The sequence below is a fragment of the Benincasa hispida genome, chromosome 12, assembly GCF_009727055.1.
Source record: "Benincasa hispida cultivar B227 chromosome 12, ASM972705v1, whole genome shotgun sequence".
Taxonomy (NCBI): Eukaryota; Viridiplantae; Streptophyta; class Magnoliopsida; order Cucurbitales; family Cucurbitaceae; genus Benincasa; species Benincasa hispida.
Genome location: NC_052360.1, coordinates 27,950,728 through 27,974,432, shown reverse-complemented (window position 1 = coordinate 27,974,432; position 23,705 = coordinate 27,950,728). Strand labels below are relative to the sequence as shown.

General features: G+C 31.1%; 2 protein-coding genes and 1 long non-coding RNA gene across 3 annotated transcripts; 1 reads left to right on the top strand and 2 right to left on the bottom strand.

Annotated features, from left to right (window-relative positions):
• Window positions 1–498: 498 nt before the first annotated feature.
• Window positions 499–2,660, bottom strand: LOC120092447 (F-box protein SKIP28). Its single transcript, XM_039050535.1, has 2 exons — window positions 2,035–2,660; window positions 499–1,247 (listed from the first exon to the last, which is right to left on the bottom strand). The coding sequence occupies exons 1-2, from the start codon at window positions 2,485–2,487 to the stop codon at window positions 657–659; spliced, it is 1,044 nt and encodes a 347-aa protein (XP_038906463.1). The 5' UTR covers window positions 2,488–2,660; the 3' UTR covers window positions 499–656.
• A 4,456-nt stretch (window positions 2,661–7,116) lies between these two features.
• LOC120092535 lies at window positions 7,117–8,558 on the top strand. The gene is made up of 3 exons (XR_005486071.1): window positions 7,117–7,490; window positions 7,632–7,749; window positions 8,382–8,558. It is a non-coding gene; the product is annotated as an uncharacterized LOC120092535 (long non-coding RNA).
• A 9,926-nt stretch (window positions 8,559–18,484) lies between these two features.
• Window positions 18,485–21,202, bottom strand: LOC120092680 (dynein light chain LC6, flagellar outer arm). Its single transcript, XM_039050831.1, has 2 exons — window positions 20,543–21,202; window positions 18,485–18,925 (listed from the first exon to the last, which is right to left on the bottom strand). The coding sequence occupies exons 1-2, from the start codon at window positions 20,771–20,773 to the stop codon at window positions 18,752–18,754; spliced, it is 405 nt and encodes a 134-aa protein (XP_038906759.1). The 5' UTR covers window positions 20,774–21,202; the 3' UTR covers window positions 18,485–18,751.
• Window positions 21,203–23,705: the final 2,503 nt, after the last annotated feature.

Sequence of the window (23,705 nt, the reverse complement as noted above, 5' to 3'; positions counted from 1 at the left end):
ACTTTTCATGATTATACGCAAGTTAAGGATTTAAATTTTTACCTTTAAAAGTTTACTGATTTGTTAAAAATTTGAGAGTTCAATATTTACAACTAAAAGTCTGAGATTATAATTACAAACAACGACTATGATTCAAGAGTGGTTTTTAACATTTACTCTAAATAGTAAAGATTAAACTACTACACATTGCATAAACTTAGGTTAGTTTAATACAAACTTCCTAAACTCAACTCTCAAACAAAACCAAACACAGGGCATGCCATAATGCCATTTTTACACCATCTTTTGCATATATAGAAAAAAAGTCCATGTAGTAGCCCAAGTTCCAGAATTGAATCTATCATATCATAGTCATGGTTAATCTGAGATAATGATTCTGCAGATGATCTGAGCATCTTGGTCAAGTTTATGAAGAAGTTTGTACACAGCTTGAAACAATCAATTCATTCACCATCAGACTGTTGTTGCAAAATAATGTAAGAGGCAAAACTTAAAAACTTTGATATGTTAACAATTTTCCTTTCATTCAGCAAGATGTACATTTTCTCTATTCAAACAAAGCATATCTTGTTGCATCCCTGCCTTGCAACGTTGGTTTGCAAGATACAAAAGTGCAAACAAGGGCTTCTAGTTTCAATCCAAGTTCAGATGTCAACTCAACCATATTGAGTTTCAAGACAAATTTCACAAACAAATCCAGTAGTAGAGCTACTTACATTTTGACAGTGTCGTGTGCAATATGGCCTATTACAATGGTTGCATTTGGGAAGTTGAAGCCAGCAACTTGAACACAAGATACCTGCACATACAGCCTCTTCTATTTCATCATCATCGACGCATCCACCGCATTCTTCACACCTTGGAATGCAAGAAATGCAACCCCGGCAATCTGCCAGCAATTGCTTCTCTTGCTTTATCTTGCATCTCTCCCTCGAGCAATCGTAAACACTCCTTATCTCAGAGCATTTTGGGCAGATTTGTACATCAATCACTGGCTGGAATTCGTTGCTCAATAACTTCGACCTGTCAATGTGCTCACGATACAGGTGATGTTGTTGTCGCTCCTCCTGCTGCTGCAGCGATCGATTTTCAAGAAGATGGCATTTGAGGACTTCAAGGTGTTCATTCTCTATGTTGTAAATGCCACCAATCATTAGGCTCTTCAAATTGTGGGAATGTTGAGATAGAGTCTTCACTGCTCTAACCACTCCCCCTGGAGTCAAACTCGTGCATCCAGGTACATAAAGCTGAATCAAGAAGGAAAAACTGACATGTTCGGTTTTGAAAGTAAAAGGATTGTTTTTTTTAAAGCAGACAATCATCTAGTTAGAATGACTTGAAACTGTTATATGATACTCTAAACGACTAAATACAAGGGTCTCGTTTACCAGTCAGCAAGTTAAAATTCAGGGACAATGCATCCTAATTGGCAGGGTTCGAGGGCAACACTCCATCTAAGTTATATTCATATTTAGGTTATTTACGATTTTCGACCTTAGAATTTAGATAAAATCCTATAATCTGATATTTACTTTTTAATAATAAACTGTTTTATTCCTCTGTTCGTGGACATAATAAGATATTGTTAGTGAACTACGTAAATTCTATGTTGATTCTCTCTTGTTTACGTTTTCTCTATTTATCTATGATTTTCGATTTCTTAACACATTTGATGGGATAATTTTAAAACTAAGATGGTTGGATAACTGATTTTCTATTTATCTATAATTTTCAATTTTTGTGTGTTTGGCTACTGAGACATCTCAACTTACCCTACAACCCATGACTCCTATCCACTACTAGACCAACATGATCCAACTCATTTGCTCAAAGTCCTTTATTAAATTCCAACCATTACCGATCGTTTTTCTAAAATGAAGTATACATTTCAAAAAATAAAAAACAAGCCAAGATGACGACATTCTCAACAGATAATTTAGACAGTTCAAATGAATATTATGACTAAAAATGAAGAAATTGTTGATAAGATTAAACCAATCACCAACACAAGCATTTATACGAAGATGTGAATACCTTGGTGAGAAGAGGATTCTTCTCAACAACTTCGTGAAATCCAGAATCTGAAATCTTAAAACAATTGATCAAAGCCAAAGTTCTAAGGCGACCACCGGCCTTCCGGGCGATTCTCCCCAGACGGTAATCGGATAGCCGGGAGCTCAAGCGCCGATCAACGACGATGTGAAGCCACGGCAACACATCATGTTCCACTGCGTCTCTCAGCGATACACAGACTGAGCTCATGGAAAGAAGCTCAAATAGAGGAAGATAACTCAGTACAAGAAATAACGCCTCGTGCGGTGGCCCTGCTTCGATTCGCACGCCGGGAAACGAACTGCCGGCCGCAGCCGCCGGATTTTGTGGTTCCTGATTCTCAGACATGGCAGTAATGTCTTCGTCTTCCTTCTCTGCCGCCGATGTGAGGGAAATACCCAATTCCTTAGCTTCGGATGATTCTGGTCCGGTCATCTGAGAACGTCGATGAGTTGCGGTAATGAAAATGAGAGTTGAGAGAGAATCAATTATCAACGGTGGATTTCTTTCTAAGAGTATTATCAACTGTGGATTTTTGTTTGAATTATGGAAAATTTCACAAAATAACCGAAATCTCAAAAACTTTTGTATGAATAACCTCTACCTAAAAACTTATGGGCTTTTAGAAAAATTTTACAAAATAACTCAAATCTCAAAAACTTTTCTATGAACACATCTTAAAAACTTATGTGTGATTGTACTTTTCTATGAATGACAACTTAAAAACTTATCTGTGATTGTCCTTTTGTCCATGTGAAATACCAATTTTATCCCAATTTAAAAAACTCTTCAAATCACACCACATTTCTTCTTCCTTTAACGATTTCTTCAGCTCAGCTTTTCATTCAATATGTATTCGATGCAACACTAACATTCTATCAATGCATTTATTTCCAACTAATATTCTACCAATAACATTGATATCAAGAATGGAATGTCACTCTCAATTATTCATTTTCAGTGGAACTCACCACGAAGTTCTCTCATTGTTCACTTAGAGTTTCAGTGCAACATCCTCATTGTCAATCGCTTTCATCTTTGTTCATTTCATTGTGTCTTTGGGTATAGAGCAAGATTCGTTCGTCAGATCCAAAAATGGAAAGAACGTAAGTGATATTCTACAGTATTTCTTGTCCCCTAGATCATTTAGTATTGAATGAACAGTCGAATAACAATATATAGGCGATTGTTCATTACAATATAAACGCTCTTTTAGTATTATATAAACGATCGTTTAGTATTATATGAACGATTGTTTATATAATATTTAAATGATTGTTTAGTATTATATAAACGACCTTTTATATACTACTTCACGATCGTGTAGTAGTATATACGATTGTGTATATAATATTGAACATCGTGTAGTAGTATATACGATTGTGTATATAATATTGAACAATCGTTTAGTAGTATATACGCGATCACGTATACAATTCTAATCGAAAACTTATAAATAGTTAGATGATCACTTATCAATTACTAGGTGATTTCTTAAAATTTAATGGGGTATTGCTTAAAATTTGCTAATCTGATTGCAGAACCGATCTTCCCTGTTGGACATAAACAAGAATGGAGTCGAAGATCCGATTTTAAAGACTTCGAACTTATACCATCACAAAAGGTACCAAGTGTGAGTCGACGTCAAACCATTAGGATACCTTCTATTGGAGAGGAACCACGACAAATCCATAGGAGTATACGATATGGTCAGAGAGGGCATCACAAGAAAACATGCAGACAAACATTAATAACATCTAACACTGGCCCATCTAGGCTCGATGATATGTAATTTATAGGCGATCGTTTACTTGTGTATATGTGATTGTGTTCTTATTTCTGTGTGATCGTTTACTTTTCTATGAATGATCGTTTAGTTACATGTTGATGATCGTTTATTTATATATAAGCAATCATTTAGTTATTTATAACTGATCGTTTAGTATTATCTGAACGATTGTTTAGTTATTTTTGTGCGATCATTTATTTTTTTTTCTTCATTGTACTTTTTTAATATTATTCAGTTCAACATATATATACAATCCAAATTTAATTCAAGAAATTTAAGTATAGATTACCAGATACTGATTAGCCCATAGGGCAAAGTATTTTTTCTTAAACAATTCCATATTGTTCTGATCCAAGCTACCCCTATCCGAACACATTATAATGTATTCTACAAACTTAGCACAAAAAATGCCACAGTCAAGAGACTTTCCCTGTTGGAGAGAGTTGTCTTCGATCTCTTTACTTCCCATGGCCCGTACTTGAATTTTCTATGTCACTTGTCACATCTGACGGAAATCAACATCGAAGGTATTAATCTGGCCACCAACTGGAGATAACCATCAAGTATATCATGGAATAAAGGAAGCCACATGGAAAGCTAAGGAGCAGATGAAAAACAAATATTCACACATGCTCGCATGATCAAGCTTAAGGCAAATTTCTCTAAGATGGAACACGAGAACAAGTCCATCTAAGAATTCTAGGAAGTACAGCCTTGCTGACTTTGGTGGCTATGAACTTACTTGACGTGGATAAATTTTCGTAAGCCCAAACCTATAATATAGGAGCTTTGTTACACATACATAACACACAGATTAAAGTGAAATAGAAACGAAAGTACATACCTGAAATGCAAGTGCAAATCCCTTTATACAGTAATGTGAAGCATGGTGCACATTTTTTGCTTTCTTTGTCTCATGTGCCTCCTTCTTCCCACGCTAATAGTATTTTTTTCTATTCAATGTACGTTTGAAAAAGGCGGATGACCAGTCATAATGTCTAAAGACTTCAGGGTCATCAACAATCCCAAATGTCCTCACATCAAACTAGGTTTTCTTGTCTTTTCCAATCATCACCGTTTCGATAAATAATGTCAATGCAACCTTGATGACATCTTCACCTTTTGTAAAAGTGAACTTCTCGAACACATTCTCCACGCCCTTGCAAGAATTACTCCTTATCATTTGGGTTCTTCGGTCTAAGAATGAGTTGTCACAGTCTCTCAGTGCTTGTTTCTCTTTCTACTATTTTCTTGGTTGGCCACAACTCAATTATCAAATTAAAATCGTCTTGGGAGAATGTTACCTTATTTTCCAGTATGTTGAATGATATAACATCTGGGTTCCCATATGTTACCTCCCTCAACAGAAAATAGTGAAAAAGTTGTCTGGCACTGACCCATCTAGGCTCAATGATATGTAATTTATGGGCGATCGTATGCGATGGCGTACTTATTTCTGTGCGATCATATACTCTTTTATGAACAATCATTTAGTTACATGTCGACAATCATTTAATTATATATATGTGATCATTTAGTTATTTATAACCAATCTTTTAGTATTATATGAACAATCGTTTAGTTATTTCTATGCAATCGTGTATTTTTTTTTCTTCATTGTATTTTTTTAATATTATTCAGTTAAACATATATATGTAGTGCAAATTCAATACAAGAAATCCAAGTATAGATACCATATATGTTGATTAGCCCACAACTGGGCAACGTATTGTTTCCTAAACAATTCTATATTGTTCTGATCTAAGCTACCCCTATCTGTACCCATTACAATGTATTCTACAAACTTAACACAAACAAATGTCACAGTTAAGAGACTTGCCCTGTTGGAGAGTTATCTTCGATCTCTTCACTTTCCATGGCACGTTCTTGAATTTTCTATGTCATTTTTCATATCCGATGAAAATCAACATCAAAGGTATTGATCTGGCCACCAGTTGAAGATAACCATCAAGTATAGCACGGAATACCATGAAATAAAGGAAGCCACATAAGAAGCTGAGGAGCAAATGAAAATAAATATTCACACATGCTCGCATGATCAAGTTTAAGGCAAATTTCTAGGACGAAATTTCTCTAAAAATTCCTGAATTCTTAGAGAAATTTCTCTAAGATGGAGCACGAGAACAAGTCCATCTAAGAATTCTAGGAATTGCAGCCTTACTGACTTTGATGGCTATGAACTTACTTAACATGGATAAAATTTCGTAAGCTCGAACCTATAATATGGGAGCTTTGTTACACATACATAGCACACAGATTAAAGTGAAATGGAAATGGAAGTACATACCTAGAATGCAAGTGCAAATCTCTTTATATAGTAATATGAGGCATGATAAGCATTTTCTACTTTCTTTGTCCCATGTGCCTCTTTCTTCCCACGCATGATAATCTTTATTGTTGGGGTTGATGCTCTAAATCTCATAGGGTTCTATAGTTTATAAACATTGTATGAACAAACTTTTATGTGATTAATAATATATGATATTTTTATTCACTTTGTCTATAAAATATGTGATATTTTAGTTGCATTAACCACAAACCAATTGTAACATCCCGATTTTTTAAGGAAAATTTAAGTTAATTATCTCAAATTGTTGAGTTTTAGTTTCCTAATCTTTAGAATTTGGAAACAAATTGTTATAGTTGAAGAAGTTTTATTGGTTAATGTGGATTCTTTGAGTATGAGTTTTAAATTAATTGGAAGGGATAATTGAATTATTTGTATAAGAAATTTTGAGTTTTTGTGAAATTTGATAGGGAAAGGAGAAAATTGTGGTTTTAAGATTTTACCCTCTTTAATTTTGGAACTTGGATCCAAAATTTAAATAAAGAATTAGGAAAAAATAATTGGTTTATTTGGAAGTAATTAAATCAAGTACTTAAAAAGATTTGTAAATTTGGATTTAAGTTAATTTGGAAAGCTAGAATTTAATTTTGGAATTTAGAATTTTTGAAAAGAAGTGATTTAATTTTGGGATTTAGAATTTTTGGAAAGAAGTGATTTAAAGTTGATGAATTTATTTTTAGGTTTATTTAATTAATTGGAGAAGGGGGGAAAGATTTGAGTTTGATATGATATATTTATTAAGAAAAGGAAAGTATATATATATATATATATAAATAAGATTTTTGAAATTCAAGAAAAGAAAAGGAAAGAATATATATGGGTTTTGAAATTTAAGAAAAGGAAAGGAAATAATATATATATATTATTTTGTGTGGTGGAGAATTAAAAAGAAAAGAAATATGGAATTTTCAAACCCCCACTTTCTCACTTTCTCTCTAGTTTAGACGAACTTCGGTTGCTGCATCGCCGATGTCCACATCCTTGCTCCGTCAAGTTGCAACCGCGCCGCTCCAGCCTTCACGTCATCGGATCTGCTCGTCGTTGGTCCTCCTCTGTTCCAGTCGTTGTCCTCTGTCGAACGTCATCGTGAGATACGTAGTTTTGGGATAAGATCTAAATGATTTTCATGGTTTTGTTGAGGATCTTAAATACCCAATAAATAACGTGTTTAATTATCATTTCAATCGTGATTTTGGAGGTTGAATTTGAAAGTTTGAAGGAGTTTAAAAGGTCGTTAGCGTGTTGTCAAGCAGAGTTAAGGTGATTTCGGCAAGAATTTTGGTAAGATTTAAAGCTTTGTGACTTGTTCAGTTCGAATGTAATTTATATGAATTAAGTTATAAGTTTTGTTGCTGATTTTGGCGTGGTTAAACATTTAGGTGTGAACTTAAAGGTTAAATTTTATTTTGGTTTATGTACTAGGATTTAATTCAAAGATTGTGGAGATTAGAAGGGGTTAGTTGCTCAAATATTTGGCTCGATTAAGGATTCAAGAATTTCACAAAGATTCAATTGCTTTTTTGTTCAACATAATATCAAAGTAAGTAATCTTACTACTGAAACTGCCCACAGGCCAGACACTAGATATATGCCAGCATGATAGATGAATATTATGACAGAACGATAATATGATAGATAGATAGTATAGTATGATCGATATATGTTCTTGTATGAGAATTTGAAAGATTTATTTGTGCACGTAGAGACTTGCATGCTAGTAAGAGGTGGTACTTGATTCACTGAGGGTGTATTTGATATGAGGATATAGAGGAATATATGCATGTTGTATAGCCATGATATTGAGGTGTATATGTATGTTATAAAACCATATTATAATAATTGTGATATTGAGACTGTGATAGTGTTTTTATTGATTAGTTAGATGCCCACTAGGCATTGTGTTTCCTTCGGGATTCACCAGATATTGTGTTTCCTTCGGGATTCACCAGATATTGTATTTTCTTCGGGATTCACCAGAGGTAGTGGGCATACTTAACTACAGTAGGAAAGAAACCAGTTTTGCATGTATGTATGTGTCCCATGAGGACTAGATCAATTTTTATGTTCTACCAGAGATAGGAATCTAGAGGACATAGATGTCTAGCTGGACTCCAGAAGTGGGGTTACTTACTGAGTATTTTATACTCACCATTTCTCATGTTTATGTTTCAGGTAAAGGCAAGGACGCACTGGCGAATGACAAGAGAAATCCTTAAACGAGCCACTCAGGACCAGTTTTATGCTTTTGCACATGATATTTAGATTTCTTTCCATGCTTTTCAACTTTCAATTTGATGTTTAAAACTTACTATTAAGATATGTTTTTAGACCTATTTATTATCATTTATGATTTTGGGTACCTTATCGTCTGTTTTTAATATCTGAATTTAATGAAGGTCTTTTGAGTTCAACTTATTTATTTAGCATTTATTTTACCATAAAAAGATTTTTTTTTAAGTTTCATATATGCATATGTAACGGCCTAGCTTGAGTCCTAGGGGGTCGGGATGTTACACCAATAAACTAACATCCAAGGTTATCGCTGTAACTTAAACATGTAGTGGAGACATACATGTGTATCATATTTAAATGATAACCTAAATGGTTTGTAGTTTATAGATAAGGTTGGGTACCTTATCCTTGTGACACTACGAGTATGGCCCGCTTTGTAGGTATTAGAATTGTTGTAAAGTGCTACAAATGATCTGATCCTAATCATTCATGTATTAGACATGCGAGCGCGGATATTCTATACAAAGGAGTTTGTATAAGACCGGACTACGAAATGTTTAGTCTCATTATATAACACCATTCATAGTAGAGACTTTCATTTCACTAGAATGACCATAGGTAACATGATCTTAATCCTGAATGAGTTATAAACTCCTATCGATAAGAGTGGTCCTTTAATTTGTATGAATGAGAGTGGCCAGATTGCTGACTTAACAAGCCTACCATTTTGGAGATTCGTCTAATTGGGGAATTGAGAACTTAGCTACACAAATGGAATTCACTCCTTCCCCGATGCAGGGATAAGTAGATGAATTGCTCCCTTAAGAGCTGATTCCGGGTCTTGAACAATGTGGCACCACACCCTCTCTTGGCCCGATAGGGGTTTAGTCATAATAGGATTATGATCCATTGTTCATTAGAGGGATCAATGGTACTTAAGGACTTAGATGTAACTACAGAGGCAAAACGGTAATTTGGCCTAGTTGTACTTACGAGCAATTTTTGCAGGGTCATTGTGCTATTGATTGATTATATCCAATGGACACAGAAATATATCTGTAGTGCGAAGAGTGCCGTTGTCGGTCTTTAGTGAAGTGTCTGACAGTTAACGGATGGTGGATAATGTAATTAAAGAGTTTAATTAATTATTCATGTACCGTTGGAGCTTCAAGCTACAAGTCCATAAGGTCTCTTTGGTAGCTCAAAAGGATTTAGTCGAGAATAAGTTTTTGGGTATATTTAATTGTTCAAATTAATAAGAGGGATATAATTAAATTCATTCAACTATATATGATATAATTAAATTAATTCAACTATATATGATATAATTGTTATAATGTATTTGATACGTTATAGTTTAATTGGAGAAAATAAATATTTAACTGAGATTCAAATATATTTTCTTTGAATGTGATTCATGGTTATTAAATTTAATATAAATATGATTTATATTAAATGTCATAAAATAGAGAAAAAAAACTATAGTTTATATTGTATATGATACAATATTAACTATAGGTTATGTGTTATATTTGATATAACATATAGTTTAATATAAATATGGTATGATAAGTTAGTAATCATATTTATTTATTTGATTTATTATTCTGAATAATAAATTCCTATTTTCTCTCTAACTACCATAATGGGTGGTTATTGATTTTGTGGCAAGTTGAATAAAAGAAAATTAGTTTTTTTTTTCTTCACAACCACTTGAACTATTGAAGGCATTGGTTGTAAGATTGAGATTTTGCAAAAGTGTTCTGTGTGTGCTTCAATCTTCTTCCTCCTCCAAACTCAAACAAACCCTCCTAACTAAAGTAGTCAGAGCTCACAACTCCTAGGTTATCACCCTGAGAATACCAAAGGCTCCCTATGGTAATGTCTCCTTTTTGGTTCGAGAAGTTCTTGAAGAAGGTCTTCAAGTTTTTACTGAGTTCGAGGTTCATGACTATTCGAGGGATATACAAGAAGAAAAGTTCTTCAAAGGTAGTATCTCTTGAACCCTTTTTTTCTTTATAAAAAGCATGCTATAATTTATTGTTAATGCATATCTTGTATGTCTACTGTAACTTTAATTTTTCAATTAAAATAAAATTTGGACGATCTACTTCCGCTCAAGGATTTTTGTAAAACGAGTTTCTTCATTTATGTTATTCGATGTACGTTTGAAAAAGACGGATGACCAATCATAATGTCTAAAGACTTCAAGGACATCGACAATCCCAAATGTTCTCACATCAAATTGGGATTTCTTGTCTTTTCCAATCATCACCGTTTCGATGAATAATGCCAATGCAACCTTGACAGCATCTTCATCATTTGTAAAAGTGAACTTCTCGAGCGCATTCTCCACATCTTTGTAAGAACTATCCTTATCATTTAGGTTCTTCGGTCCAAGAATGAGTTGTTGCAGTCTTTCACCGCTTGTTTCTCTTTCTACTATTCTCTTGGTCGGCCACAACTCGGTTATCAAATTAAAATCATCTTGGGAAAATGTTACCTTCTTTCTCATTTGGCATTTTCACATGAGTAAAAGATCAGTCATAGATAGATTTTTAGGAATAAGTCATTCATAAAAAAGTTTTTGAGATATGGATTATTTTGTGAAATTTTTCCCTAAATTTAAGTTGCACATATTTCTTTTTAATATTTTGAACTTAAAATTTTGATTTAAATCCTACCATTGTCTCTACTTTGGTTACTCTTTTATCAAAAATGATCATTTTAATTTCTAATTCATGAAATGTGATTCTTTTTCCAAAAACTCAAGTGATATAATATTTATAATTTAATTTTCAAGTGCCAAGTTTGAGTAAGACATACATTCTTATCAAATATTAATTCAATGAAAAGAAATAGATAATAGGAAGTCAATTGAATCTAACTTGGCTAGTTAAAATACATGATACCAATAAGTTAAAATTTTGAATTTACTAACTTAAAACAAGTTGCAAGTAGAAAATTAATAAATATTTTATTGTATATCATAAGTTTAAAATGCGTCATTATAAGAAACACATGTTTTTATAATCTTACTTTAAATCGGCCAAAAGGACGTTCAAAGAATCAGGGGCCAAAAATCTTTAGAGAAGTTGGTAACTCTTTAATTACATTATCCACAACAACTGAGAAAGTCTAAATGGATAACAAAAAAGTAGGGGTGTGCATGATCTATAGGTTCGATTCGGTCTGATTTTGGATAAAATTAAGGATTGAACCAAATGGGTCAGTTTACAAGAAATATAAATAATTGAAAACTGGTTACGCTCGGTTTCGGTTTTCAAATCAGACCAGTATATTTTGGTTCTTGTAGGTTCGATTCGGTTAAAACCGAATTTTATGATAATTTTTTTTTTTAAAAAAAAAATAAAATACTTGTCGATTTTCAAAAATGATAAAACAGTCAAACTACCTTCACGAGGTGGATGGTTGGTGAAAAACTCAAAGTATGGTGGCCGGTGGCGATTTGGTCTGGTGTGGTGCAGTGGAGTCGGAGAAGGTGAAGTGTGAAATGGCAGTCGTTGATCTGGTATGCTCTCGTGTAAAACTCGTTGAGTCAGAGGAGGTGAAATCTCTGTAATCTTCACGAATGAGGGTTGAAGGTGAAGCCAACAGACGGCGTGCGTGCTGAGGGTTGAAACCGTGATTCATGAAGAAGATTAAGGTTCAATGCATTATTCGTGAAGAAGATGAATGTTGAAGGCATGATTCGTGCGGCTAAGGGTTTGGATCTCTATGCGTCTATTAGGCAACTCAGATTCAAATACGTGTTTGGTTGGCAGTCTAGATTTCATTTCTGAAAACTTTTTTTGGATTATGTGATCCAAATGTACAAATTCCGAAAACAATTTTTTTAATGTTTTCAATGTATCGAGATTTTGAATTCAAAATTTTAAAATGCAGAATTATATTAAAAATGATAAATAATGACAATTATACTATTTCATGTTATAAACTCAATTAGTTTTGTTAAATATAAAATATGTAATATATTATATATATTATGTGATTTTACAAAATAATAATTATACAAAATTTTTAACATAAATCAAGTTTAGAAATTAATTAGTAATGGTTTATATTCAACCTAGTATTTAATGAATTATTGAATATATTTTCAATCACATTTTGAAAAATTATTTAAATTAGAATTTAATTTTTGAATCTCTACCAAACACATATTTGAAAATATGAAATATAACTTTGTTTTCATTGAATCTCTTGTTTCAAATTTTTGTTTTCAGATTGCCTATCAAATAGACCCTAACTTAACTTTAGATTTAGAATTCCACAATTTTTTATTATTGTTAAATTGAAAGAAAATTAAAGGGTGCGCTAGGCTTATTAAATTAGAAAGGTTATATGTATGTATGTATCTATATATATATATATATATATAAGGTCGGTTCGGGTCGGTTTTAGGGGTTTTTTAGACTTGTAAACTAATGACCGAACTGGACTAGTCGGTTCTCTTCACTATTGAACTGTGGGTATAGAATTTTTAAGAAAACTGGACTGAGTCAGCCAGTTCGGTCCAGGTCGCTAATTTTGTCCAATTTCTGCACAACGCTACAAAAAAAATGGCAACATTTTAAATTTCCAAAAATATCTACCGTAAGAGACATTCCCTTGATGAGCACATTTGACAAGTTTTGACATCACAAACTACCAAGAGGTGCAATTTGAACAAAGTACCTATCACAATTATGTGCCATATTTCAAACTACTCGACCTCTTTCATATCATATTTACTCAATTATCTTGGAAAATTAAACAAAATAACCCAAAAAGCAAAAACTTTTTTATGATTGACCTATTTCTAAAAACTTGTTTGTTATTGACCCTTTTAGCATGTGAAATAGCACTTTTATCCTCAATATTAAATGTCTTCTTCACTTGTGTTATCTACGTCTCTTTTGCTTTCTCTTCCAACGACAATAAAATGAAAATTCAAAGTCACTTTAAACTAAAGATGCTTTCACATTTTTCTTACTTTATAAGTATGGTTGGAAAAAACATGAAAAATCATATGAAAACGAGTGGTCATTTAATTAAAATGGAGTTGTATCGACAAAAACAAAATTATCGTTTACGCAGAAAAAATATGTGATTGCTGACATTAGCATACACGATCGTTGACATCAATATATGTGATCGCTGACATCAGCATATACGATCAGTTACATCAGCATAAGTGATAGCTGGCATCAACGTATGCGATTCCTTACATCAGTATACGTGATCGCTCAGTTTTTGTTTTGCAATTTTGATTGGTCATATCTTCGTTGATACAACTTTATTTTTGCTAAATGGCCACTCGTTTTCATATGTTTTCAAACCAGTCCCGCCCGACAAATGAACGAAAACACGACTAGCTGACCGGTCGGTCGATTGGTTTTGTTGGGTTAGAGGTATGCTTTTTTGTTTTTTTATTTTTTTGTTTTTTGTTTTTACCTTTTTTCTTCCTTTAAAAGAAATTATATTTATTTATTAAAATTCTAAGAAAAATTGCAATTATAAATTATAAATCATTATAAATTTGTTTGGCTATTAGGTAGAAGTTGTTATAAATAGAAATTTTTAATAATTAAAAAAACCAACTATTTATTAACTTCCTTATCAATCATGTTTAGTTTTCTCTTTTAATTTGTGATTGTGAGTCAAAATTCAAGATACTATTTCACATTTTATTATTTTAATACTTATGGAATAGAACTAGCCTAGAGGTATTAAAAATAAGATATTGTTGATATGATTTGATTAACATGTACATTGTTTGGGATTGTGTTACTGCTCGCTTCGCTTAATTGCTTAAAGAACCTTTAATACATATTACATATATAATTGAAAACAAAACTAATATGAGAGTCGAGAGTGTACGTCACAAATAGAAATGTCACATGACACATAATCACACTCACATACAATACAATCAAACTAGAAATTACAACATAAAGTCAATTGTCAAATACAACCCAATTACAATAAAACATAAAGTTAATTGTCAAATACAACCCAATTACAATAAAACATAAAGTCAATTGTTAAATACAACTCAATTACAATAAAATCAAATGATAAATGCTTAATCGTTAACGGACAACCTTGCAAAATCTGGAAGGTCTTGAATGTCTTTTTCATTGTCCATAACCGCTCTGAATCCTATAGAATTAAGATTAAGAAGAGAAAGACAACCTCATTAAGATTTTAATCTAATAAGTTACAACTACAAAATACAAATGATGAATAAATACCTTCTTCAAATAATGAAGCTTCTTCCATGTCATGCTGAACTTCAAGATCTATGGGACCAGAATTTAGCCAATTTTGAGTACAAATGAGAGCCTCCACTGTTTTTGGAGCCAATGAACAACCTGATGAATCAACAACACGTCTTCCTGTACTAAAAGCCGACTCAGACGCTACAATAGATACTAGAATTGTCAAAATATCTCTAGCCATGCGATTAAGAACATCAAACTGATGACTGTTCCTCTTCCACCATTGAAGTATGTCAAAATCACCTTCATTCTTAACATTTACTTCTAACAAATAAATATCAATCTCTGACCCCTGTTCGAAATGTGCAGTCTCATCGCCTTCAAAATCAAGATCAATTGTATCATAGACAAAGTCTTCACCCACCTTTTCAGTTTGATCACAATCAATCATGGTCTCCGAGGCTGGGACAAATGGTGTATTAGTAGCAGTATTACCACTCTCACTCCCACTCCCACTCCGAGTATGTAAAGTGAATGAAAACTTAAAATCTTTGACTTTATTACTCCAAAAGTAAATTTTATCTCTAAGTTTAAATGTTAAAAGCGTCATTATATTCATTATTATTTAGCATTTTGCTCAATTTCCAAACATAATAAAAAAGAACACGAAAAAACATATGAAAACAATTGATCATTTAGCTAAAGCGGAATTGTATCGACGAAGATATAACACAAACAAAATTGCAAAGCGATCGTGATCCATGAAGTAAGCGATCGCCCACCATGAAATCAGTGATCGCGCACCATGATGTATGCGATCGCCAACCATGACATTAGTGATCGCCCACCTTTTCTGCATGCACGATAATTTTGTTTTTGTTATATATTTGTCGATACAACTCCGTTTTAGCTAAACAACCACTTGTTTTCATATGTTTTTTCCTGTTCTTTCTGATTATACTTGTAAATTGAGTAAAATACTAAATAATAATGAATATAAATGATACTATAACATCCAAACTTAGATAAAATTTACTTTTGGAGTAATAAAGTCAAAGATTTTTTAAGTTTTTATGCAGTTTGCATGCATGGTTCGAAAGAACATGAAAAAAACATATGAAAACGAGTGATCATTTAGCAAAAACGGAGTTGTATCGACAAAAATATGACAAACAAAATTGGAAAACAAAAATTGAGAGATCATGTAGGTTGATGTAAGCGATCGCGTACGCTGATGTCAGAGATCGCTTGCATAATGTAAGTGATCGTGTATGCTAATGTCAGTGATCACACACTTTTTTCTACGAAAACAATAATTTATTTTTTGTCATATCTTTGTCAATACAACTCTATTTTAAATATGACCACTCATTTTCATACGATTTTTAACCATGCTTATAAAGTAAGCAAAATGTTAAAGCATCTTTAGTTTTAAATGACTTTGAATTTTCATTTTGTTGTCGTTGGAAGAGAAAGTAAAAGAGACATAAGTAATACAAATGAAGAGGACATTTAATATTGAGGGTAAAAGTGGGATTTTATATGCCAAAAGGGTCCATAACAAATAAGTATTTAAAAAGAGGTCAATCATAGAAAAGTCTTTGGTTTGAGTCATTTTGTACAATTTTCCAATTATCTTCATGACTTATTGTTGTAACATTATTAATATATTTAGACTAAATCTTTTTGCCTCTTCTTGTACAAACATAGCTATAATATGTAGTGTGAAAGCCTTTTGAATTACGAAAAACTAAAATAGGGATCAATAAACCGTTTTCTTAAGACTAAAATACTTAGGACCCGTTTGATAATGCTCTCATTTTCTGTTTTTATTTCTCATTTTTTAAGAAATTTACCTGTTTGATAGCCATCCATATTTCTTATTCTTAAAATTTAAGAAACGATCCTAAACATTGGTCTAAAATATTTAAGAAATTGACATGTTTCCTTTTTCTCTATATTTTTTATATTTCTTTTATTTATATTTATTTTCTTATTTCTTTCTTTTATTTTCTTTTTCTCGATATTTTTTATATTCCTTTATAATTATTTCTTTCTTTTATTTATATTTATAATTATTTTCTTTATTATTTTTTTATATCTATATGTTAATTTAATTTTGAATTTTGATATTTTCAAATATTTAGATTTATACATTATTTAGATTTTTAAATTTCAAATTTTCAATAGGGTTATTTACAAATATAGTAAAATGTACTAAAATATATACAAATTTAACAAATTTAATTTTCAATTTTCAATTTTCAAATATTTAGATTTATATATTATTTTGATTTTTTAATAAGATTGTTTTCGGATATAGGAAAATGAACCAAAATATTTACAAAGATAACAAGTTTAATTTTGAATTTTCAAATATTTAGATTTACATATTATTTTGAGTTTCAAATTTCAAATTTTCAATAAGGTTGTTTTCAAATATAGGAAAATGAACCAAAATATTTACAAATATAACAAATTCAATTTTGAATTTTGAATTTTGAATTTTCAAATATTTAGATTTATATATTATTTTGATTTTCAAATTGCAAATTTTCAATAGGGTTGTTTTCAAATATAGGAAAATGAACCAAAATATTTACAAATATAGCAAAATTTCATTGTCGATAGACTGTGATATTTTGCTATTATTTGTAAAAATTTTGTTGTTTAAAATAATTCTCCTTTTCAATATGTATATATAAATATTTTTTGAATTTTAAATTTTAAATTTTGCAATATGCATTTTTATATATTTTTTATTTTTCTTACATACGAAACCAATTATAATTTTACAATAATATAATTTTTGTTTACTGAGATATTAATTTAGATTCATTTTAATATTTTTACAACCACGACATTTACATAATAATATAATTGAGTTAGATTTTAGTCTACATCATTTAAAATTTAAAATAAATGACTTAGGTGAGAAATAATATTGTAAATCAAATTTTAGCAACATATCAATGATAGAAACAATTGTATTGTCAATATTAATTTTACATCGGGACCTATGTGTATTCGATGGTTTAAATATTTGATAATTATTTTTTATATTTTAATGCATGTTATATATTTTTTTATGTTATATAATTAGATTGTATTTAAACTATAAAATATGGAAAAAAAAATACGATAAACGAAAAACAAGAAATAGTTATCAAACAAGTTTTTGTTCTTGTTTCTTTTTTTCAAGAAAAAGAAATAGTGATCAAACATATTCCTGATTTTTGTTCTCAAAAAGTTTCTTGTTCCCAAAAAGGAGAAAACAAGAAACAAGAAACACAAAACACAAAACAAAAAAAAAAAAGAAACGGAAACATTATCAAACGGGTTCTTAGATGTCAAGTTTGAAAACTCGTAAAGCAAAATTCAACCAAACCCAAACTTTAAAGACTAAAGTGTAATATTTTCAATTTTTTGATGGCTACACAACACGTGGATGTGGATTGGGTGACAAGCGTAGTCTTAATACATGTTTTAAGAGTGATTTTTAAATATACACTTTTAAAATCAATTTTCCTCTTATTAAAATTGATTTTGCATGATTAAAAGTAGTTTCAGAGTGTTTTAAAAATGAAAAAAAAAAAAAAAAAAAAAAAAAAAAAAAGTAATTTTAACCATTTTGGAATCATTCTCAAACATCCCCTTAGACTTTGATTCAAAGTAGTCTAGGTAAATTCTTTGAGTTATTTATTTTTAGTCAAACTCTTTGATGGATTACTTCAGAATTTATCAAAATGAGCATAACTCAACTAGCATAATATTTGTACTATCAATAAGTCAGATGTTTGATTCTAAAAAAAACAAAAATCGACACATTACGGTTCAACTTTTTATTTACTCCCGAAAACCAAAATAAAGCATGAATAGAAAATCTTATAACATCACAACAAATCCTTGCTGTTGGACTGCACACAACAAAAATTTCATAATCAACCAGTAAAATTAATACACAACTCACATCACTTTAACAAGGTAAGTCAATGATACAACCAAAAAGAATAGTATGGCTGAACCTGGTTTGTTCTTGCTCATGACTTAAATCTGATGCTGTTCGATCCTCGTTTAGAATAGTACTCAATCTTTCAACGATGTTCCACGAGATAGAGGCTCCACTGCCGTTTTGAAGAGAAGGATGTAAACTTTATCTATTGAAAAATACAAGAACCCACCCAGAGAATGTGTTACATAGGACCCAAAGCTAGTTCCCACGATGCAATGCCAAGCCGGACCATAGGAGGAATCAAATTCCTGAAAAAACCATTACAAACTCATTACCATCAAACTTAACTACATTCGATTAGAGAACATTCTCAAGTGATTACATATACACATCTCCGCCAATACTATGATAGGAATGATATTAAGAGTATATTAGCTACATATTAGCTACATATTAGTAATTAGATAAGTAGTTGTTAGGGTATTTTGGTTATAAATTAAAAGGGTGAGGAGGGGAGAAGTTAGAAATTGATTCAGTTGGTTTAGTCTTGAATGATCTCAAGAATGGGAGAGCCAAGTTGCTCAAATTACTTGGTTTATCTTTTAAGAACTTTAACTTTTATATTACAACACTGTGACTTTGTATTGGCTCCTATCATACTAGGAGCAACCACTTGATTTTTGGAGTTATTCATGGAGTTTCTTTTTTGTACTATGCTAGGTTGGTTTGTTACTTTCTATTTAAGACAACAATGAATCTTTCAGATATGCTCTAATTTAGAGGAAAATGCTTAGCTCAAGTAAAAAAGGTCTCAACTTCGACAATGAGTAGATTTTGTCCCAAGCATAAGAATATGCAATTATTTTGTTGTCATGAATATAGGCTCTAGCCAAACCACTATAATGATTATGCTTTCATTTGGTATGTTTTCGATAAAAATGGTGTGAGAGCTTTGGATATTTCACAAAAAAAAAGATTTCAAATATAATCTTTGCCTATCATTACAAGTGAAAAAAAGAGGTTCATACCAAAAAAAATTATAACAGATTTTCGAATGGCTCTTCTTTCCTAGCTAGGAAGAGATGATAGAGAAAGGAGGACCACTATTATAGGTAAAAGCTGATACTTTGAAGGACTAAATAAAAATACATGGCACAGAGACATAAATACATATGAAGTAGAAACTGGCAAATTCTGTGGAAAATTCAGCTCAATAATAGAAGAATAAAGTAGCCTCCTCCTAAATCTAGTGTTTAACTATAAATTTGACAATGACTCCAATCTCCTTTTTCCGACAAGTTTTCTGGAGAACCATAGAAAAATGAGAAGGCAACTGGCAAGTGTCAGTAGTGGATGGCTATCGGCTATGATGGAATTAATGGTGGGCAGCAAATTCCCAATGGAATTGCCATGTCCACAACTTTTTCCATGGCATCCCCTCTCTACCGAAGTACAAGTCTAGGGAGGACCCTAGAGCAATAAAGAACATTTAATTTGCTAACGACGATTATAACTGAAAAGCCTAAAGTTTGGAAGTGCTCAAATCAGAAAAAACATGAACAGATTACAGAGCTAGTTAGTTAATTCAGAGACCCCTTCAACTGCAGAATACTTTCTTGATTCAGAAATGGAAGGTTGTGAAGACCCAAAAGAGAAACAAGGGCAGCGAAATACACAACCCATAAATTTTCTACCTAAATTCCCAAAAACAAATTCGGTTCAAACCAAAGAGGAATTTCATCAAACACATTCCAGACAATATTCAAAGCAGGCCAATAACCATACCAAAAAACTTTCACTGACTCAAAATCCAAAACAAAAACTGGGTAACGAAGCAGCGGTTCACAGAAAATCGCAACCACGAGAATGTATTTCATAACCAAAAAGTTAGTTCATGTTTAGATTTGTTTTTTTCTTCTTCTAACCTTTTTAAGTGCAAGAGCAAGACGTTTGCTATCGAGTTTCCCAGGCATCGAATCAAGCAGTTCACGAGCACAACTAAAAGCGCGATTCTGCAGAGGAAACGGCATATCGGAGGCTCTGACGCGAACATTGAGACGATCGCGCTGCTCTTGCTGCTCCCCCGCTTTCTTCTTCAAAATAAGTCCACTCAGAAACTTGCTCCGTCGCTCAAGCTCCATTTCCGCTCCATCCATGACCCACCCACCAACACTAGAATCTCATCAAATTGGGGGAAAAGATCTGCAGAAGAACAAGCCCACCTTCTTTTTCTTCTTCTTCTTCTGCTTCTTGACTTCTTCTTCTTCAGAGGGTCAGAATCGGAAGAAATAAAACACGATGCCCGTAAAGATTTTGACAAAATGTCTGGCAAAAGAAAGAAGAAGACAAGGGGAAGGGGAAGCAAAAGATAAACAATGGCGCGAGGAGAGGAAGGCAACAGCAGGGGAGGGTTGGAATTGCGAGACAAAAGTGATAAATTTTGAATTTTATTCGGTTGGTGTTTGTGGGATTCTGTCTTTGAACCACGGCATCGGTCAAAGACGAAATCCAATGAAATTCCCACTTCTTGATTGCCAATTTGTGCTTAGATACCTAGGGACTAGCCTGTTCTATAAAACCACTCACCCGACTTTGTGTTTGAATTATTCCGATTGAATTTAAATAAATAAAAATTTTATAAATTAAGTTGGTTTATAGATTATTTAAAAAAAAAAAAATCTAAACCAAGATGAACTTATTGTGATTTTTTTTTTATTTATCATAAAATTAGATATACATATATTTATTTTTAATTTTATTTATTTTTATTAGTTTTTTTAGATAATCTATTCTCCAACAATTCCTAAAAATAGTTTTTTTAACATTTTAGAAAAAAAAAAATTACTTTATAAAATTGAAATTGAGTTGTCAATCTTAATTTAATATATGAAAATAATAAAAATCAATTTTTTACGCATTAACATTTTACTTACTTTTAAAACAAAATTTAAATAAATAATCCAAGTAACTCGAACCAATCCAACCCAAACGTTTCATGGTTGGGTTGAGTTTGGTTCATTTTTAATGAGAATTATTTGGATCGAAGAAATTTATAACCCAAACAATTAGGTTGAGTCTAAAAAGTCCTTCAACACAACCCACGAACACCCCTATTAGATACCGACCCAAACCCAACTTTTTTCTTTTTTCATTTATTTATTGATTTTTAAATTTTTTAAATTAAAAAATACTTTTAGTCCTTGAAGTTTCATAAAAATAATAATTTAGTCTCTAAACTTTATTTTGTAACAATTTAGTCAATGTACTTACAATTTTGTAACAATTTCATCCCTAGTTAAGATTTAATGAGATTTCTTACACTAAATAAACTGATAAATTATTTGGAGACTTAATATTTTTAAACAATACAAAGTTTACTTCATAAAATTTTTAAAAAAAAAAAAAATTGACATCTAATTCTGATAATTTTTTTATATTAGAGACTAAATTGTTACAAATTTAAAAGTACATCGACTAAATTAGTACATACTTAGTCAAATGACTTAATTATTATAAAATTTAAAATATATGAACTAAATCGTTACAACTCAAAATTTATAGACTAAATTATTACTTTTATAAAAGTTTAGAGACAAAAATGTTTTTTAACCTATTTTGTGAACTTCAATTTTCTCTGAAGTGTAGATTTGAAACTAACTCTAATCTTTTCATAGTTTAAGATTGGCTTTTAAGAAACTTACTCTACTTCAGTCTTTGATTTTGTTAGAAAACCCATTAATTGAAATTTCAATTAAAAAGTATAACATAAATTAGATTATTAGGGGTAGAATTTTAAATGGAAAATTGAAATCTAATTACATTAACATTTTGTATAAACATTTGGGATCTATTACCCATAAACTTGAAAGTTTAAAGGTTTATTAAATACAAATTAAGAATTTAAAATTTTACTGTACACACGAAGTTCATAAAGTTATAATTAGATGCTTTTAAGATTGTAGAAACTAAATAGAAAAAAAAACGTGAAGTTCAAGTACTAAATTTTTAAGTTGATCTTTAATTAATTTATGAATATATTTTTTAAATAAATAATTTATGGATATGTTTATGCTATAAAATTTGTATAATCATTATTTTTTAATATCATATTAAACATATTTTAGTTTATAAAAAATGAATAACTGAGTTTGTAATATGAAATGGTATATATATTTTTTTTAGTAATTCTTAATATGATTCATTTTAAATTCGCAAATTTAAAATCAAGTGAAATTGAAAACATAAAAATGTTGGATTCAAAATTTTCGCTGCATATTAGTTCTAAATCCAAAAAATATATAATATAATTTAGATGGCTTACCAAGTACCAAACATGATCCTAATCGTTTATTTAATGAACTATTATCATAAGAAAAATATGACTCAAAACTGAAAAACATGTATCGATTGTTTTTGGGAGGAGTTAGGTAAAGCAAAGTATCATTTGTTCAAAGAGTTCTTAAACTCATTGTGAGTTCTACGACTTATTAACATTCATTTCATGATTTATTAATCATTTACCCTCTAAACAATAGCTTGATGATTTATTGGTTTGATGGCATAATAGTTGGTTAAACTAAATAAGACGTCATCTCGATCTCTATACAAAATTGTAACTATCTTAATATGTTGGAATTGTTTAGAGTATTGAGTTGAGTTTTGAAGTCTATAATTAATACGTGTAGAGTTAGAAAATCTGTATTTAAAGTTCAAAGTTATTTAGTTGGGAGTTAGGAAACATTAGAGGGAGGTAGGGAGGGAGAGAGAAAGAGGGAAATATGAAGTTACTCGATAAATATACAAATTTCAATCGTGAATACGGTTAAAGTTGGTGAAGTTTAGATATCTAAAGCAAACTTATGAAGTCGATGTGCCAAACATCCCCTTAATGATAATTTCGATATCTTAACCTTTCAATTGCGTAAATATATGCGATGAGTTAAATTTGATCAAAACAATAATATCTTATAGAATTGATCTCTTTGGAGAATAATCTACTCTAATTATTGAAATACACGAAAATTAAATTAATACTTATATATTTAAAGCGATTAAGAAGAAAATAAGATATGATATGATTGAATTTCT